A 20,868-nucleotide genomic window follows, 5' to 3' on the forward strand; every position below is an offset into this window, starting at 1 on the left:
TAAGCCCAAAGAAAGTAAGAATTGTGCAACTGCTCATGTGTAGCCTGTTCCTGGTCTACACATGCACAAAAGCTCTGAGGTCCATCGATAGTTGAATTTCCTGACCTCCGCTCTCAGCAAGTTAAGTACAGATTTCATAACACTAGCTAGTCACTAATAAGCTCCTTTTTTTTGTGTTCACCACATCATCGGAAAGCTAACCTAAATGTTTTACTTAACATTTATTGATGTATCTCAGATTTTATCTGATTGAAAATTCAGAACCCTTTAGTGTTACTATCTCCCCTTCTTTAGTTTCAACTTTATCCCCTTCGTCATGATTAAATACTTTATCAAAATTATACAATACACAAAATCTAAATTAAAGTTTTATGTATTTTATCAAGTTTAAGTTTATTTATTAGTGCACAAGTAGGCTCACATTAACACTGCAATGAAGTTGATGTGAAAATCCCCTAGTCGCCACACTCCGGCATCTGTTCGGGTATACTGAGGAATTTACATGGCCAATGCACCTAACCAGTACATCTTTCAGACTGTGGGAGGAAACCGGAACAACCGGAGGAAACCCACGCAAACATGGGGAAAATGTGCAGACTCCAGATAGACAGCGACCCAATCCAGGAATCGATCCCGTGTTCCCTGGCGCTGTGAGGCAGTAGTGCTAACCACTGTGTTAACGTGCTGCGACCATTGGTTACTTTTAGAATTAATGCAGATTAATTGATCTCACATTTTCTGGGTTGTTTAAATTAAATTTGTTTGCCTGTAGAGTCATAGAGCACAGAAAAAGGCCCTTTGGCCCATCAGGCACCTATCTATTCCAATCCCATTTTCCAGCACTTGGTCCATAGCCCATGTGTCTCCTTGTGCTGCGATGTCCAAATGCGATTTTGTTTCTTCCTGTTCAGTTCCCAGACTGGGAGAAAGACTTTCTCTTTCCCCATTCTGCCCACAGCCTTTCTGGTAAAGGTACTCTATAAATGCAGCTGTAATTGTTATATTTCGGAAAACATATCTGAGGAAGAATTATATGAACTATGCGATTCACAAAGTTGTTTATCCTAACCTTGGTAGCTGAGAACTGAACCACTGACCTGAGAGAACACTATAATTTATAGATGTTAGGCCAGCTTTAATCGAGAAAGAATTTCACTTTTGAGATGTACTGAGGTTTATATGAACTCAGTATGTCTCAAAAGTGTTTCACAGCAATAATGTACTTCTGAAGCAGAGACACTGTTGTAGTTCAGGAAACAAGATAGCCATTGTTACATACAGAATGGTTCCGCAAACAATAATGTGCTAACAATAAGATGATCCATTTTAGCGATGTAAGTTGAGAGATAAATATTGGCCACGATACAGGAGAAACTGTCATCTATTCTTTTTTTGAAATAGTGCCAAGGGATTTAATAGATCACTCTGAGAAGAAAGATAGTGCTTTGGTTTATGTTTGATCTGAAATATGGCACCTCAGAGTGCAGATTTCCCACTGTATTGCACTGAAGTGTCAGTCTAGGTTTTGTGCTCAAGTCTCTCGAGCCTCGAGTGGATGGCGAGCCGAGATGACAGCTTGTCAGAGAGTCCTGACCCCAGCAGAATGAGCAGATGCAGCAGACTCATTCCCCAGCGACGAAGCAACTTTCAAGAAATAAGCTCAGTCCTCTTCTCACAGACTGGTATTCATTTATTTGTAGAAGAAACTGCTGAACAGAGACTGCATGTACCTGACCTTTATCCCTTAACTGATCAATTGCCAGGTGAAATAGATAGTTGCAGCTGCATCCAAGTGGGGTTAAGAAATTGCAAAGTACAACAAGAAATTCAAACGTACACATTTCCAGTACCAGCTCACGTAAGGAGTAGAATTTTGTCTTTACTGTCCAGGTGAAAAGGTCGATAGGGAAACATAGAGACATAGAAAATAGGAGCAGGAGTAGGCCATTCAGCCCTTTGAGCCTACTCCATCAGTCAATATGATCATGGCTGATCCTCTATCTCAACATCATACTTCTGTGCTCTCCGTTGATGCATTTAGAGTGTAGAAATCTATCCATTTCCTTCTTAAATATATTCAGTGACTTGGCCTCCACAGCCTTCAGTGGTAGGGAGAATTCCACAGGTTTACCACGCTCTGAGTGAAGAGGTTTCTCCTTATCTCAGTCCTAATAAATAGCCTACCCCGTATCCTGAGACTATGATTTCATGTTCTAGACACTGCAGCCAGAGGAAACAACATCCTGGCATCCAGTCCAGTCTGTCAGGATTGTATACCTTTCAATCAGATCTCCTCTCATTCTTTTAAATTCCAGTGAATAAAGGCCTAGGAACACTTTGGAGGCAGACAGATTATTACCACAGATTAAAAAGGGATGAGGTCCTGAAAGCTGAATATGGGGAGTTAGGTGATAAATTAAGAAGCAAGACCTCCAAGGTAGTAATCTCAGGAGTACTCCCAGTGCTAGCGAGAGCAGAAATAGAATAGGTAGGATGATTGCGTGGCTGGAGGGATGACATAGGATGATGGGTTTTGGATTCCTGAGACATTGGGATAGGTTCTGGGGAAGGTGGGACCTGTACAAAGAGGATGGGTTGTACCTCAACAGTACCGGAACCAATATCCTTGCACAGGTGTTTGCTAGTGCTATTGGGGAGTGAAGAGGTTAAAATCACTGGGTGCAGCAGAATTCCCCTGTGAATTGAGAACAGCAGGGTCCCGTGAAGTGCTGTGAAGTTTGCAGCTGCAGATGGGCTGCATACACAAGATGAACAAGGGACAAGAGGATGGGAACTTTGATAAACCACAAGGAGGTAGCCATAACAGTCAAGGTCTGCAGGTGTGGATGTTCGGGTGATGTAGCCATGTAGACGTGCTTGTATAATTAGGCAAGCATAAAGAGGTTGTATCTGGTTAACTATATTCACCTGACAAATGAAGTAATCAGAATTATCAGGTGTGATTGGATATCAATGACATCAGAACAAATGTATACTTGTGATTTGTATATGTAAATTACTTGGAAGATAACCAAAAGTCTAATTACTGATGTAATGTATCACTCAGGAAGGGCAGCACGGTAGCACAGTGGTGGGTGTGGCACGGTAGCACAGTGGTTAGCACTGCTGTTTCACAGCTCCAGGGACCTGGGTTCGATTCCCGGCTTGGGTCACTGTCTGTATGGAGTTTGCACATTCTCCCCATGTCTGCATAGGTTTCCTCCGGGTGCTCCGGTTTCCTCCCAAAGATGTGTGGGTTAGGTTGATTGGCCATGCTAAAAAAATTGCCCCTTAGTCTCCTGCTGTGAAGTTTGCAGGGGTTAGAGGGATTAGTGGGTAAAATATGTAGGGATATGGGGGTAGGGCCTGGGTGGGATTGTGGTCAGTGCAGACCTGATGGGCCAAATGGCCTCTTTCTGTACTGTAGGGTTTCTATGATTTCTAAGTCTATACGCTACTTTGTGGCAGCAGACTTTCCTGCTATAGCTTGAATAAAGGCCAATTTAAAACTCTATAAGTTTTGTCTGGTCTCTTGAGGGAAGCGAAGTATATGTTATCTGGATAGCTGTGAAGCTCCCCAACAGGGAGGATTTAAACTAATATGGCAGGAGCAGGGAGTTCGAGGAAACAGAAACTGGGTTAGAAACAAAAGGCAGAGAGAGTGAAACTCTATTGGAATAAAAATATTGGATAAAAAAGGAACTAAAAAAAAACTGTAAATGAATGTGAGCCTCAGATATATACACAGAGGTACAGGAACCTTTATCCTGCATCCCAAAATCCGGAAGGAGCCGAAAACTGGGTCCTGACCTGGAAAAAACTACAATCCGCATTGGATATTGCTGAACGGCTTGTGGCATGTTGGTCGCTTGTCTTTTGGGTTCGGGATTAATGGTGGAAATCGGCCTGATCCACCCCTTATCCCTTTCCAGTCCCAGGAGGGTCCAGCTTGGTGGAGAAATCCAGCTAGGTGGAGAAGGCATTAAATTATCCTATTCCCCTGACCTCCCCATCCTAGGACACAAAATCTGGAAAATCCCTGTGTGCAGTACACATCCGGTCCTGAGTTTCCCAGATACAGGGTCCAGTACCTGTATCATATATATATATATATCATGTAGTCCAACCGATTAGTCTGTTCATGCAGGGCAGAAAGAAAATCAAGCTCCCATGAGGAACAATGATTGATATGAAATGAGATGACAGATCACTGAACAAAGGTGAAATCTCTTGACGAATCTCAAAGATTGCCCTGTCTGAATGTCAAATAAAACAGGCAGATTGATATCAATAATTTAAGATCCCAATCAGAGCCAGTAACAGCCTAACAGCCCACCATCTCCAAAGAACCCACATAAAACAGGGAAGTCTGAACAAACAGATTTTCCAAAACATTTACTTAAATAATACTAAATTTAAAATCATTGCCTGGGTTACTGCAGAGCTTTTAGGACATGACATGAGACAGGACATATAGAATCATAGAATCCCTACAGTGCAGAAGGAGGCCATTCGGCCCATCAAACCTGCACAGACAACAATCCCACCCAGGCCCCATTCCCGTAACCCCACGCATTTACCTTGTTAGTTTCCCTTGCACCTAGGGGCAATTTAGCATGGCCAATCCACCTAACCTGCACATCTTTGGACTGTGGGAGGAAACCGGAGCATGCCTGCAGACATGGAGAAAATGTGCTAACTCCACACGGACAGTGACCTGAGGCCGGAATTGAACCCGGTCTCTGGCGCTGTGAGGCAGCAGTGTTAACCACTGTGCCACCCATATAGGCCGAAAATTTTCCAGCCCGTCCATCATGGGAATCGTAGCGAGTGAGGCAGAAAATTGGGCAGACCATTTAAAGGTCATTGAGCTCAGGTGAGAATTTCCAGTCTTGGGGCACGCCCGGCCAGAAAATACTGCCCACAATGTATAATATTGCTATATAACAGGAAGAAAGTTAAACATTTAGAATTAAGAAACAATACGGACCTGCCGCTCAAGGTCCTGAATCCGCTTGGCTTCAAGAGCTCTCCCCTTTGCACGTTTCTCAGGAGGTGAATGGTTCTCTTTGGAATAAGCTGCAAGCTTTTCTACCTGCCAAAGTAACAACATTAAAAATTACAAATACACTAATTTGTGCACTGAAAACAAAGATTTGAGTGATGCAAGAATTTAAAATGCATTTTATTAACAAACAACAATATTTGTTTCTTATTCATGGGATTTGGGCATTGGTGGCTGGACCAGTATTTATTGCCCAATCCTAATTGCCCTTGAACTGAGTGGCTCGTTAGGTCCATTTCAAAGTCAATCACATTGGATCAGGAGTCATATTATGGGGAGGCAGTGGCCTGGTGGTATTATCACTGGACTAGTAATCCAGAGACCCAGGTTGACACTCCGGATTTGAATCTACCAAGACAGATGGTGAAATTTGAATTCAATAAAAATCGGGAATTAAAAGTCTAAGGCTGGGATTCTCCCAAAAAAATTATAAGTGCCGAATTTGTGTAAAAACTGGAGTAAATTCCACTGTTATTTTCAGCAGGGTTTTCAAATTGAATCTCCCACACAGAGTGCCTCAGTGTGAATCACGATAAAAATCTGTGGGCGGGGCCTATTCCCGCTGGAGAGGCCGGCAAAATAGCACTGAGGGGGCCATTGCGCATGCGCCTATCTGTCAGCGCAGAGATTGGCACATGCGCAGTAGCCCCGCGTTGCCGGCTTCCCGATTGCTGGCCAGCCCCACGACCCCACAATGCTACCCCTCCAACCTTCCATACTGTAGGGATTCTATGATTCTACCCAGGCCCTATTCCCGTGTATTTACCCTGCTAATCCCCCAGGATGTGTGTGGGTTGCACACATCCTGGACATTAAGAGGCAATTCAACATGGCCAATCAATCTAACCCGCATATCTTTGGAGTGTGGGAGAAATTGGAGCGCCCGGAGGAAACCCATGTAGACACGGGAAGAATGTGTAAACATTCGGTCACCTGAGGCCAGAATCGACCCAGGTCCCTGGCACTATGAGGCAGCAGTGCTAACCACTGTGGCACCATGCTGCCCCTAATAGTTGACAAAGAAAGTGCTGCGGTGACTGACTAAAATTCATTGATTTGTTGTTCATGTGCATAATTGTACCCATGTAACTTGGAGTCTACTGGCCATACCAACTTAGATTTTGCATACCTCAGGTGATTCACCAACAACCATTCAACACTCAAGTCGAACTATTGGGAGAAAAGGCTCAAGAAGTTTGAAACTTCTGGTCCATTAGCATTTATCTAAAATATATAAAGTTGCACTTAAGTTCTGCTAAGTATGTTCTGTACCTGCTCCTTCAGCTTCTCAATTTCGACATTTGCTGCTTTAAGCCGTGCTGCATCTTTATCCAGCATCTCCTGGTTTTCCGCATACCATTGTAACCTCTTGCTGAGACGATGGATTTCTTGTTTGTGCTGTTCTTCCAATATTTTCATCTCAAACTCTTTATCACCTAGATTTTTTTTTAAACCATGAATACGATTTGTAATTAAAAATACACAAGATAATTTCAAATAAGGAAAGACATTTTACGCATTTTCATTCTTCCAGCCATATCTCCGAGTCTCCCCATTGCAGTATCCAATTGTACCTTCAGTCAATTCAGGATTTTCATCTTCACTATTCTATCTGGGTTCATTTCACATTTTGATTTCTGCCTCTACATCATCTTCCCCATCTTTAAGATCCTCTGCACAACCCACCTCTCTGGCGAGATTTTAGGTCACCCTCTCAACTCCCATCCCACATCTTTGGCCCAGCATTCATTCTTTTTTATTATATCTCAGTGAACTGCCTTGGGTTTTTTTTGTTTACGGTGATATATAAAGTAAAATAGGTATTGTTAGATGGGTAGATTCAAGTTTCAGGCAGAGTAATGGCATTGTTCAGTTTGCACTTCACTCTCTGAAGTCAGCTCACGAGCACAGTTCCTAGTTGTAGATCTAAAGGCTGCAGAGTGTACTGGTGGCGAGAGATAATCAGCTACAAGTAAACCTTAGAAGATTCAAGAGAAGTAGCAGAACAGGAGAAAGTAGTACAGAATATATCAAAAACAATGGAAAATAACATATCGATGGAAAGTAAAGCCAGACAATTTATTTAGAATAGGCAAACAATTGGCAACATCTTCTGTCTAAAACACCACTACTTTAGGGTAATCTCAAAATGTAGATAAGGATGTCTTTACATTTGCCAAATTGTGTTCTAAAACTACTGATTTCACAAAAATGCTGGAATCAATTAACCTTCAAGTCTACTGATGGCTTTCTGTCTTCCAATAATCCAGTCATCTATTATTTAGCTTTGAAACACTTTAAGCCCAACAACAGCAACCCAAGAACTTCTATATGATCTAAATCACCATGACAAGATTAAACTGTATAACTTGCCTGAAGTATAACTAAGTTGTACTTTAGCCATGTTACACTCTTTCTTCATCTTTTCCAGGTCCATCACTAATGCTTGTTTCTCTTGCTTTAGTTTTTTAATCTCTTCTGTTTGTTTGGCCACTTCTTTCTGAAAGCGAAGGGTTAAATAAACTGAATAAAAGAGAGGTGGAACCTTAAATTCTTGCTCAGAAGACCTACTTGAAAATTAGTGGCTAGTCAAGGTTGATTAGGATACAATTCGTGAAAGCATGCTGCTTCATGCTAGATGGTAGGAAAGGGTAATAAAACTGACAGTCTTGTAAAATAAAATAAGTTTCAAATTGCATATTACAGAACAACACTAGAAGTCAAGTAGAGCTTTATAACACAGACTATCCTGCAAAGCATTTTAGAGAATGTGCACAAGTCTGTGAAGTAGCAAACTGATTTTAAACAAGGGAACGTAATGAAAGTCAAAAACAAAGTACATAGTTTATCAATGTTTCAAAGTTAACTTTCAGAAAATTTAAAAGAAGTGTCCCATATGGGGAACTGACGTAAATTGTTAGACATTATATAGCAAAATGAGAAGCTGAGCAGCGCTAATATTTAAAACATCTTACTAGTCTTACTTAAAAATAAAAGATAAATGAACTAGTTATTTATTATTCATGCTCAATATTTTTAGTATTGTTAATCTGGTAGACTCTGGTAGTCCCAAAGCGCCATTGCTCACCAGCCCATTAACTTTTGACTTTCCTGTGATGTGAAACCTGGATTTTTGTTTCTGAGCATGGTTCTAAATCCACAGCCTGTGTAATGGAGGAGGGCTAACAACTGGTGAGAAAAAGCAAGAATTCAATGCAGCTGAACAGGACTAAAAACAGGCGAGAAAGAGTGAGTTCGGAGGAGCTCAGCTGGGCTAAAAAATGGTGAGAAGAATTGTGAATTCAGAGAGAGCTCTGCTCAGCTCCAATTTCTGGAATGCACGCCCTGCATTACGTGGGAACTCCAGAATGCTTTTGTGCTGGAAGTGTCATTAGTTGGAACAACTTCAGCACCACGTTCACTGCTTGTATTTTAAGTGCCCTCCCCTAACCCTGACAAAAGGACACTGGGCAGTGGGGGTGTAAAGTCCAGCCCCTTATTTCAGCATTTATCATATTCCCAATCCTCAGAATTTCCTGGCGGAGATTAAGCTACCAAAATGAAACGTATCTTCCTCCCAAACAGTGGATGTGGAGTCCACATTTGGGATCCAGTCCAGAATTGTGACTGACTCCAAAAGATTTTCTTTTTTTTTTTAAGTTGGCTGCTACAGGAATTTACAACTTATTTCTGAGGAGGATCCAGCTCCCTTACTCCCAATCTCAACCACCCTCAGAATGACCAGAAAATTGATTAATGATGCTGCTTTCTTTCCTACAATATTTTGTATCCTGAAGTGTTCCTACTGGCTCAGGCCTACGCCACTGGAATGATATCAAAAGAATCTTCCCTCAACCCTGTGAACCTTGGTAGCGCGTCTCTACATTTATACTGGTATGCACATACCCTATGGATATTAGAGGCCTATAAACAATGATCTTTTCAAATGCTGTGACACATTAATTACAAATTATTACTACATCATAACATGCTTTTTGGACATGACAAATAAAACACTTTCTCCATGTGTCTGTGGAAACGTACATCATCTTTTGAGACAGGTACTTGCCTGTGTTACTCTCAACTGAGAAAGCAGGTCAGTAATTGTCTGATTTTTAATTTGCTCAGACGACTGTACATCATTGACTGATGCTTGCTTCACATTATTCTTGTTTGACTGTTGCCTAATGAGGAAAATGGCAAACAATTACACTTCTGTTTTCAAAATCATCTTAGAAATTAAATACTTATTTCTTAGGTTATTTTAAATACAATTAAAACTAAGCATTCTTGACTAAAACAGTCAATTTATTCAGTGCAGTGACCATTTAGAATTTAATAATCTTTTAAAAATTAATTTTACCGGATGTGGGTGAAGGTGGAGAGGCCAGTGTTTATTGTCCATCCCAAGCTGCCTTTCAGAAGGTGGTGGTGAGCTGCCTTCACGAACTGCTGCAGCTCCTGAGGTGTAAATACACCCACAGTGCTGATAGGGAGGGAGTTCCAGGATTTTGACCCAGCGACAGTTAAGGAACGGTGATATATTTCCAAGTCAGGGTGGTGATGAATTGATTTCATTTGATTTATTATTGTCACATGTATTAGCATACAATGAAAAGTGTTGTTTCTTGCGCACTATACAGACAAAGCATACTATTCATTGAGAAGGAAAGCAGAGAGTGTAGAATGTAGTGTTACAGTCATAGCTAGGGTGTAGAGAAAGACCAACTTAGTGCGAAGTAGGTCCATTTAAAAGTCTGATGGCAGCAGGGAAGAAGCTGTTCTTGAATCAGTTGGTATGTGACCTCAGACCTTTGTATCTTTTATCAACAGAAGAAGGTGGAAGAGTGTGTGTCCAGGGTGCATGGGATCCTTAATTAAGCTGGCTGCTTTTTCTGAGGCAGCGGGAAATGTAGACATGTCAATGGATGGGAAGCTGGTTTGCGTGATGGACTGGGCTTCATTTGTAGTTTCTTGCGGTCTTGGGCAGAGCAGGAGCCATACCAAGCTGTGATACAACCAGAAAGAATGCTTTCTCTGGGGCATCTGTAAAAGTTGGTGAGAGTCGTAGCTGACATGCCAAATTTCCTTAGTCTACTGAGAAAGTAGAGGCATTGGTGAGCTTTCTTAACTATAGTGTGAGCATGGGGGGACCAGGGCAGGTTGTTGGTGATCTGTACACCTTCAAACTTGAAGCTCTCGACCATTTTTACTTTGTCCCCATTGATGTAGACAGGGGAACTCCCTGTAGGAGGGGGACCTCCAAGTGGTGGTGTTCCCAGGTATCTGTTGCTCTTGTCCTTCTAGATGGTAGTGGTTGTGGGTTTGGAAGGTTGCCTAAGGAACCTTTGGTGAGGTGAGGACAGCTTGTAATATCTTTCAGAGGCAATTATGCCCCTTTCAAAGGATTCCACTGCAATAATACAAGTTTTTTTGCTGATACTATTGAATAAGACTATTTAAAAGTCAATTCGGAGCATCAATGCAAACATGAACTATAGAAACAGCAAACGTAAAACCTTACTTTAGTCGGCGCATTTCAGCCATTAAATGTTGAGTTTCTGTGAACATTTTCTCTTCATTTCTTTTGTTAAGAGCCTGAAGCTCTTTCACCTGTGTGTAAAGTCTTTCATTTTCCTGAAACATAAATGTTCTTAAATGTAGTAATAGAAGACATTCCTGTCACATCAAATAATCTGTAGTTTACAATCCCAAAATACTTTTGAAAGGAAAGTGATAGTCCAAAAATAAAATACTGCTTTCCAGTTAATATTTCAGAGAGTAGTTTTAAATATAGACCTGAATTTATACAGTATTTTGCATAACTGTTTGGCATTTCAAAGTGTTCTACAGTCACTGAAGCACTTTGTGAGGTGTAGTGATTTATGTCATGTATGAAACGCAGCAGCCAATATAACACAATTCCACCAACAGCAATATAATAATAACCAGATAATCTGTTTTTTTTATGATGTTGATCAAGGGATTATTGACCAGGACATTGGGGTAACTCACCTGTTCTTCTTTTAAATAGTGCCATGGAATCTTTTACATTCACCTGTGCCGGTAGAATGGGGTCTCAGCTTAACATCTTATCTGAAAGACACGGTTGACGGTGGCACTGTGGTTAGCACTGCTGCCTCACAGCACCAGGGACCCGGGTTCGATTCCCGGCTTGGGTCACTGTCTGTGTGGCGTTGGCACATTCTCCCCGTGTCTGCGTGGGTTTCCTCCGGGTGCTCCGGTTTCCTCCCACAGTCCAAAGATGTGTGGGTTAGGTTGATTGGCCATGATAAATTGACCCTAGTTTCAGAGGGGATTAGCAGGGTAAATGTGTGGGGTTACGGAGATAGGTTCGATGGGCCGAATGGCCTCCTTCTTTACTGTAGGGATTCTATGATTCTACAACAACTCCAACAGCACAGAACTCCTGCAGTGCTGACTGGAGTGTCGGCCTTCATTTTTGTGCTGATTGAACCTGGAACCTTGTGATTCAGAGGTGAGTCACAAGACTCCATATGAGCCATGGTTATTTAGAGAAAAAGGAGCACACATTTAAGTCAAAAGCAAAAATAACATTTTTGTCCGGGCAAGAAAGGAACAAAAAAGGAAGGGGGTGAGGGCAAGAATGATTACATGTGAAAAGTATTAATAAAAAATGAGACAAATATAGAAGCAAAAGATGGGTCCAAGGTTTTAAGGTTGCAGCAGAATAGTTGCCCGTCATAATCAAGTGAAACTTTTTCACTGTTCGATTATACGCTATATCAATGGAACCACGATTTTTCCAACCCACACACTATAATTATTTTTCTAAACAAAATCAATTAGATCGAGAAAGAATAATATCAGATATTTACAAAAGTCTCAATGGTCATTCACTATTCAATGCTTTCCAACATATAAAAGTGATTCACACTACCTCTACGTTTGGTGTGAAGCCAATCACCTTAACCTTCTCAACAGGATACTAGCAGCCTTAAAGTGGAGAAAGTACGCACCATAGTAGTTTTGTAATAGACAGAGAAAAGGCTAAGCTGTACACCTGAGAGCAATAGCATGAATGAGTTGTGGCAAGTTGCATTGCAGCATTCCGAAAACATGAATGGATAAAATTACAATTAATTTATCTGATATGTGAAATATTTGGGGGGTGGTTCTCCCAGCCTCGAGTAGCACAGTGGGCTGGGAGACATCAGCGACGGCCATTTCGCGGGATTCCCACTGGGGGTCACAGCCTCTGCGAGTTGCCCAGTCTAAGTTTTGTGACGTAATCAGCTCCACGCTGGAAATCGGCGCAGAGCCGATTATCATATGGAAATGTCATTGAAATTGAAATTTCCATATGATTGGTGGGCCCGGGATGGAACTCTCCGGGCCCGGTAGCGTCCCCCCAGCCCCTGGACCACTAGGAGTGGTTCCAGCCAGCAGGGTCTACAACGTCTTCCCACTAACGGGGAGTAGGTGGCCTGACCCCGCTGGAGGGAAGAGAAGCCATTGAGAACACCCCCAGGAGATCAGGGGTAAAGGCGGGGTGCCCCTTGGGCGGTGCCGGCCTGGAAGTGCCAGCCTGGCACCAGCCAAGGGACACCTTGGCACTGCTCATCAGGCAGTGCCAAGAGGACGGGACCTATGAGTGGGGGGAGGATCTGTTGGAGGGAAGAGTGGGAGGGAACCTGCTGCCATTTTGCAACAGGGATCACTGGGAGAGGGAGGGAATGAGGGTAATCGGGGCTGACCATCTGGGTGGGGGGTGGAGTCTGGGCTGTCCAGGGGGAGGTGTGGCATAGGGGCTGGCCAGCAACCAGGCTGGTCAGCGATCTGGAGGCCGGCAATGGGGTGGGGGTGTTGGGGCACTGCGCATGCACCAATCTCCGTTCTGACAGATTGGCGCATGCACTGCGGTCCACTCAGCGCTATGCTGCTGGTCTCTCGGACGGGAATAGACCCTGCCCCCTACTTTTTAGAAGGAATCACGCTAGGGCACTCTGCAGTGCTCAGAGTGTCGGAGAATCGCTCTGGTAATTACACTAAAAAAAGAGGGATTTACTCCCCTTTTCCCACACATTAGGAACTGAGAATTTTTTCGGGAAAATCCCAGCAGTTATATTTACAGAAACAGAATGGGGTGGGTGAGTGAGTAATCTTGCAGATTTAAAACAAAACTCAGCAGTAACTGGAACAAACCTTTTGATAAAATACAACTGGAAAGAAAACTGAAACTGTGGATAAGGTCTAGTGTAATATGATTTTTAAATAATGATAATTGAGAATTAACAATTAAACAAAATAAAAACAAGGGATAAATCATGAAGGCAAAACTATAAATGGGTCACTCCATGCACAAGGCAGATCCAGGTGGCCAAGTGGCAAGGCATTGGTCTCGTAAACCAAAAATCACGGGTTCGAATCCCATCCGTGCCTGAGTGTAGTTGTGACACATTCATTTACTGGGGCAGCACTGTAGCACAGTGGTTAGCACTGCTGCTTCACAGCGCCAGGGACCCGGGTTCAATTCCAGGCTTGGGTCACTGCCTGTGTGGAGTTTGCACGTTCTCCTTGTGTCTGCGTGGGTTTCCTCCGGGTGCTCCGGTTTCCTCCCACATTCTGAAAGACGTGCTGGTTAGGTGCATTGACCTGAACAGGCACCGGAGTGTGGCGACTAGGGAAATTTTACAGTAATTTCATTGCAGTGTTAATGTAAGCCTTACTTGTGACGAATAAATAAACTTTACTTTAATTTTTCTACTTAATAACCAAATAAAACACCAGCACAACGTTCAGATAGCAGAGAGAAGCAACGTCTTTGTTCTAATACCTGATGGTAGCCTTGAATCAGAGTTTCTTGTTCCTGAACCTCCTTTTCAATTAACTTCAGCTTTTCTTCAGTCAAGGGATCCAATCTTCCTTCAAATATCAATTTCTTCTTGCTGGTCTCCAGGCTGCACAGCTTTCAGAAAAAGTTGCACCATTAAAAAGAATGAAAAAAGCAAATCTCTCCAGGCAATACAAATCTGGAAACTGAAATCGGCTGAAGTATGTAAGTCCTCATATATCAGATGAAGTTCCAGTGAGAAGCATCTGCTGACAAAATATGCCAATGTCACAAGAAATTGTAGCATTAAACCAAGTTTGGCCCAGTGGAAAATAAAGATGCAATGACACCACTCGAAGAGGAACGAGTGCTTCTCCAAGTGTCCTGAGCAATATTCCTTCCATAACCAATACCATCAAAAACATATCAAATTAATTATCATGTTACAGTTTGCGAGATTATGGACTGTGCAAAATGCAATCTTCATTTTCCTACAATAAAACAGTTGTTACAGGTCAAGTTGATAAAGTTGTTAAAGAATGTGAGGGCCTTGGCTTTATAAACAAAGGTATTGAATACAAATTCTTCTAAAACTTTGTAATTTATTAGTTCAGATTGAGCTGTAGTGTCGTGTTTAATTCAGGGCATCACACCTTTCGGAAAGATGTTAAGGCCTTTAGACAGGATTTACAAAAACGATACCGGGGATGAAGGGCTTCTATTACATGATGTGGAGATGCCAGCGTTGGACTGGGGTAAGCACAGGAAGACGTGCAAGACTTCTATTACATGGGCAAACTCGAGAAGCTGGGGTTGATTTTCTCGGAACAAAAAAGGTTAATGGGAAGTTCAAAGGTCTAATGAGTTTTATTAAAGAGCAAATAAAGAGAAACTTTCCAATGACAAGAGAATTGGACCCAAACTTAAAATAATTGTGAAACAAATCCTTAGGTTTTGGTTTAAAAACATATCACGTTCTGATGTTCTGGAACATACTGCTTGAAATGGTGGTGGAAGCAACTTTCAAAAGGGAATTTGATATTTGGTTGAAAAGGGAAGCATTGCACGGTTATGGGAAAAGCAACAGAGGGGTGGGATTAACTGGATAGTTCTTTCAGAGAATGAGAATTGGCATGATAGCCTGAATGGTCTCATTCTGTGCTAGTATGAATCTATGACATGAAGGTAGCAAGTCCATTGACACCCTGTTTTTCCCCCCAAAAACAGACATTTTGCCTGTTGTCACATTGCAAGTAACTTTGATTGTGATATTAAGCTTTTTGCATTTTGTGCATTTCCTCCATCTACAAGGTTTGTCGTAAAAGAAATCTTTAAATTGCATTTTTAAACAGTAAACCTCTTTGCCTATATTCAACAGAATAATTCAGTGGATGTGGTCACTTTTATCCAGTGCAGCATTTCAGCAGTTTACAATTTGTTAGTAGATTTTGAAAATTTGTTAAATGATTATCACAACCAATATAACTGCAACTATGGCTACCCATGATGCATTTAAACCATGAATAAGTGATATAAAAATGTTTATCTTCTTCATTCATTTAATTATGAAGAAAAGCAATTGTCATTGATTTTGAATACAAATTAATTACAAGTTTAATTTTAATTATCATCAACATATCTATTTTAAAGCCATGTCATGATAAAATAGGGCTCTCCTGGCATCTCTGCAATCTCACAGAACTCACCAAATCTGAAATGGTGTGCAATGTATGCATAAGTTCTCAGAAGAACATTTGGTAAGAAGGGCTACATGTTGTAAAAACAAAATTAGATGTTTCTATGCATCCCGAAACAACCAAGCTGACATATATTTTAAATATCAGATTCTAAATTAGAAGACAGCAATTATACGACTGTATTTGCAGTTGGCAAGGTGATTTCTTTCTGCATAGTTGGGCAATTGCATATTCATATATAGAAGGAATCGGGTTATTCATGAGACATATATTTCATACAGTGCCAACTTCAATGAACTGCAAAAATAAATATGATTGATGTCAAAATAGGAACAAAGCTGTAACATTTGTTTTTGGCTGTGATCTAGCCCAAGACAATTTTTGAACACCATATTATTCGTAGTAGAAGAGAATTTAATTATTGGATTAATTCCCTTCAATTAGTATAATTAAAATGTTAAATTGCTGGAAATCTATCACAAAATTAGTGCTGATCTGTACTTTTCTGGAGTGGTAGTTGCTACTGTCTAATGAGATCTGATCCACAGATTTTCTATATTTTCCATTTTACCCACTTCACACTGCCTTAAATATGCACGCATTCTTTCTTTCTAATATTTCAATGCCTTATAAGTCATCCCAGTCACGTAATAATATCTTACTTTTCTTTCAAGCTGGTCATTCCACCTGTTTCAGACTATCATTATTTTTTCCCTATTCCTCTTCCATTAGTGCTGATTTCTTTTCCATAAACCTTTACATTTTCCAATTCTGAAAGGTAAACCCTGAACCATCATCCTGTCTATTCTCTCTACACATGCTGACTGGTCAGTTGTATGTTTCCAAAGTCCGTATTAATATTGTGCCACAAAATGAGAATGTGCCTGAACTGTACTAACAGGAGAATAGCTAAAACAACGCACCATTCAGACAGCTTTAAGTTCTCCAGTGCTTTTAATGCCGGAGGTCCATCAAATATTCTGGTTAAATGATAATCATTTGCTACAGTCTCAACTATCTTTTCCATAATTGATTTCCTTCCCTAAAAGGGTGTGAATGTAGAGAGGAAAGTATGGTGAATTTTTTATAACTTCCAGATCAACAGCTAAACCACACTAGCAATAAGTTAAATAATCAGTTGGTTTCTGCTGATGTTGGTTGAGGAAGGATATTTCCCACACATTTTTGCTCATCATTGAAAATTGTCATGCTGTTGTTCCAATGTGGAACATGCAGCGTGGGGCTTTGGTTCAACATCTCGCCTGAAAGGACAGTACCTTTTTTTAAATTAAGGGATGTGGGCATTGATGTCGAGGCCAGAATTTATTGTCCATCCCTAAATGCCCTCGAGAAAGTGGCAATGCAACACTCCCTTGGCATTGGAGCATCAACCCAATTTATGCATTTCGGTCAATGTATTGGAACCTGAACTCAATGCTCTGAATGTGAAGTGAGAGTGCCATCAACTGAGCCAAGCTGACAGGCAGAAAAGGATGAAGTGGAGAGAAGAAAATTAAAAGAAAGAAAACAAGTAGTAGCCACTCTATACAAGAAAATACAGACTGTTAGTAGGTAACTATACTGAATAAGATCAATTCAAAGGAATATTTAGCAGCAGAAAATATAAATGGCTGAAACATGAATTCGCCTTACAGGATGAGAAAATATTCTAAATGCTAATGGATGTTCATAAAGAATAGAAAAGCAGAGGGAATAGTTCTTGATATCATGATAACATGGAAATTAAGGAAAGCAAATTGTTATTTCAGGAGAAGCAACAAGTTAAATAATGGGATTTTATTAACATAGAATCAGAGAATATACAGCGCAGAAGGAGGTCATTCGGCCCATCAAGCGTGCACCGACCACAATCCCAACCAGGTCCCATCCTCGCAATCCCACATATTTACCCTCCCAATCCCCTGACACTAAGGGGCAATTTAGCATGACAAATCAACCTAACCCGCACATCTTTGGACTGAGAGAGGAAACCAGAGCACCCGGAGGAAACCCACGCAGACACAGGGAGAATGTGCAAACTCCACACAGGCAGTCACTCAAGGCTGGAATTGAACCTGGGTTCTGAGGCAGCAGTGTTAACCATTGTGCCACCACGCAGATTTGTAGAGAATGAATTAACAATAGACCTGCCACAGACTCACCAGAACAGACATGAATGGTAACATATGTTGAGCTGCCAACATTTTCAAATCAATCCAACATAAACTAAGAATTAGCTATGGAAGTGATGCAACAGAATCAATGAATGTGGCAGAAGTTTTTTGCTTAATTTTTAAATTCAGAAGGGCTGATTTTTGGAATTAGGAGCCTCATCCACCACAAACACATTGGAAAAAGACACAAGCTTTCGATTTTTTGTCTAAAAAATAAATATATTAACACATTATAACAATTGTAATATATTGTAACAAGTCCAATTCAAAAGTACTTAATTGGCTGACGACATAAAGAGGACCTTATCTCAGCGAAGACTAGTGTTAAACAAAGCAGTGTCAACACATTAACACTTCATCTTCCACTCTGCATTATTGCACGTCACCTTCAGTAAATTATCTGTAGGCATGGAGGTAATTTACAGAACAGAGGGAAACTGTTCGACCTAGGCCAACTTCAATCCAAAACCAAAATCACTCCAACTTCAGTCATGTATGCAGATGATGCTTGTGTGTGTGCTCACACAGAAGACAAGCTTCAGTTCATTGTCAACTCCTTCTCCGAAGCAAATGGGATTTCACAAAACACCCAGAAAACTAAGGTCCTTTTCCAACCAGCTCCCGCAGCACAACACATTCCCCAATCGATTAAGACCAATGGTGAGATCCTGGAAATGTGGACCATTTTCACATTTTTGGAGTTTTCTTTTGACAAAGCTAGACACGTGACGAAATTCATCATCTCATTCAAGGCGCCAGCTCAGCCTTTAGCCAACTATTTGAGGACCAGGATCTGAAACCAGAGACTAAGGCCATGGTTACCACGGTGCAGTGATCCCTTCTCCTTAAGCGAGGATGGGTTCTGAGTTGGCATGATCTTCAAATCCTGCCATATGCCAGCAGATAATGCTTGGAAGGTCAGGTAGATGAGTTGATGAGAGGTTCATACACTCTGTTCTGACACCTCGACTTTGCCTGTGTTCCCAATCCACCTCTGCGTGTTCCCAATCCACTCTGTGGATGCGTTTGGTGCCTTCCCAGATGAACCTTCTCCATTTTGGTCAATCACAAGCCAGGGGACTCTCATGAATTGGCAGGGACGTTTGCCCTTTTCAGCAATATTTTAACAAGGGCTTAGGAGCTCGAGTAGGCATTTCAGCCCTTCGAACCTGTGCTGCCATTCAATAAGATCATGGCTGATCTGGTTGTGGTCTCAGCTCCACTTTTCTGTCTACCCCAATTCATGACTAAGTATTATATCGAATAAAATGCATCAAAAACATACAAGGAATAGGATTCAATTGGGAGAGATAAACTGAGAAAAAAATTGTGTGGTGTTTTTTGTTAAGTGTAGCACAAAAGGCATAGGTGTTTTGGACAGTGTGCTGAGAACAACAATAAAGCTGATTCCATGTGTAGTTAGATTTAGAGATGAGCCATAACAACAGATTAGAGAAGCACAAGTTTCATAGCTGAGAAAGGAAACAACTAAGAGACCACTCTTAAGATGCATAAGCTATTAAATGGTATAGGTAACATGACTCAGAGAAGCACAAAGGAGAAGAGTAGACCCAGAATACAATTTTAAATGGCTGGTTTTACTGCTTTTTATGACACCCATGTGCACATTTACACTGTCAAAATATTTTGCAAATATTACTGCCACACAATCTATTGGTGTGAAGTCTTTGATGTTTTCCATATGAGCAATGATCAAAGTTATGCTCATGTTAATTGTTCTGTTTCCTTACTGAAGTGTGTTTCATGTAAAGTAATTCAGAATCTAAACCTGCAAGAATAATAGTATAATTATCCCTGTCAATGTGCAAAGCTACAATTTTATACAATCTGACATGCTTTTAAGTACATTTCCCACAGCTTCTTTTCCTCATATTGCAGCCTCTGAGCACCCTACGCAGCACATTTACCTTTGTTTGAAGTATATAAATCTCCTCGTTTAATTGAGGAACTTTCTTCAGCTCTTCATCTTTGTCAACAAGTTCCTTTTCTTTCAATGCCAATTTTTCATTCAACTCCTTGACCAGGCTGTGCTCTGCGTTCCATTTCTCGTGCGCTTCTTCCAGTTTTTGTAGCAGGGAAAGCTCTCTCGTTATATTGCTGGGTTCTGGTGAATTCTGTCCATATGCTTTTGACATTTCATCATCAGCTCCTGTAACTAACTATCAAAATAAAAATCATACTTTAGAAAATATGCAGAAAAATCTCCCGTGGCATCAGAGGAGATCTTTCCTTGGGTAATATATAATATAGTGTAAATTAATGTTTGGACACCAGTATGGACTGAACTGGCTGATCTGTTAGGGTGTTGATGAGGCTGCTATAATTGGGTAAACTTGATTAGTCCTCATCATCATTTCCATTCTCCTTTTTTTAAACATTCAGCATTTTTCCGAGCTATGTGTTGAGAGAAAATTTGAATCTACTTCCCTGATTCCAAAATTTAAGTCCTAGCAACTTGGATTCTATTCTATTTTCCACCAGCCTTGTTATGATATGGAAGTTGGTAATTGCCAGGTGAACCAAATCCCAAAGGAAAACTTGATCAAGCTATCTCAACAGTTTACAATTTGTATTTTATTACAAAAAGTTACTTGCAATGAAGTCAAGAGTAAGAAATCCAAAGTACTTTTGGAGATTTTAAATATTAAATTAAAGCATTTACTAACAAGAGAAAAGAAAACTTAAACATACAAGATTATAGTTGCAAGATAAAATTTAGGCTTACGGCATTCCCAAAGGTTTTCTACTTAGCTAGACTCACAAATAAACACAATTTTCCAGACAACCCGTTCCTATAGATTTTTAATCTATAAAAATCCCAGTAATATTACCACAAGGCACCCATTGTTGCCATGGGGAGGTATCTCACATGGCATTTCTCTCTCCCACATCCCCCCCCCCACCTCAACCTGATGATGGAAATCCAAGGCTTGTAACAAAAGCTTTCATCCTGGAACAAACAAGCACTTCTCTGGGGGTGGCTAGAGGTCACTTACTACACAGCTCTGTAATCACACAGCACATTCTTCAGGATGTCACATGGTTCTCCTTCTAACAGTTTTCAATTATTTCCTTAAATATGTTCTTTCTCTTTCA

General features: G+C 40.9%; 1 protein-coding gene across 1 annotated transcript in view; it reads right to left on the bottom strand.

The window, feature by feature from the left end:
- cep162 (centrosomal protein 162) overlaps positions 1-20,868 on the bottom strand; it is a 135,263-nt gene that overhangs the window by 62,680 nt on the left and 51,715 nt on the right. The window contains exons 14-20 of the mRNA XM_078212451.1: positions 19,680-19,931; positions 13,884-14,015; positions 10,590-10,702; positions 9,135-9,249; positions 7,439-7,565; positions 6,338-6,501; positions 4,991-5,095 (exon numbers count right to left, since the gene is read on the bottom strand). Of these exons, the coding sequence (XP_078068577.1) occupies positions 4,991-5,095; positions 6,338-6,501; positions 7,439-7,565; positions 9,135-9,249; positions 10,590-10,702; positions 13,884-14,015; positions 19,680-19,931 (1,008 nt within the window). The remainder of the gene's footprint in view (positions 1-4,990; positions 5,096-6,337; positions 6,502-7,438; positions 7,566-9,134; positions 9,250-10,589; positions 10,703-13,883; positions 14,016-19,679; positions 19,932-20,868) is intronic.

The sequence above is a fragment of the Mustelus asterias genome, chromosome 5, assembly GCF_964213995.1.
Source record: "Mustelus asterias chromosome 5, sMusAst1.hap1.1, whole genome shotgun sequence".
Taxonomy (NCBI): domain Eukaryota; kingdom Metazoa; phylum Chordata; class Chondrichthyes; order Carcharhiniformes; family Triakidae; genus Mustelus; species Mustelus asterias.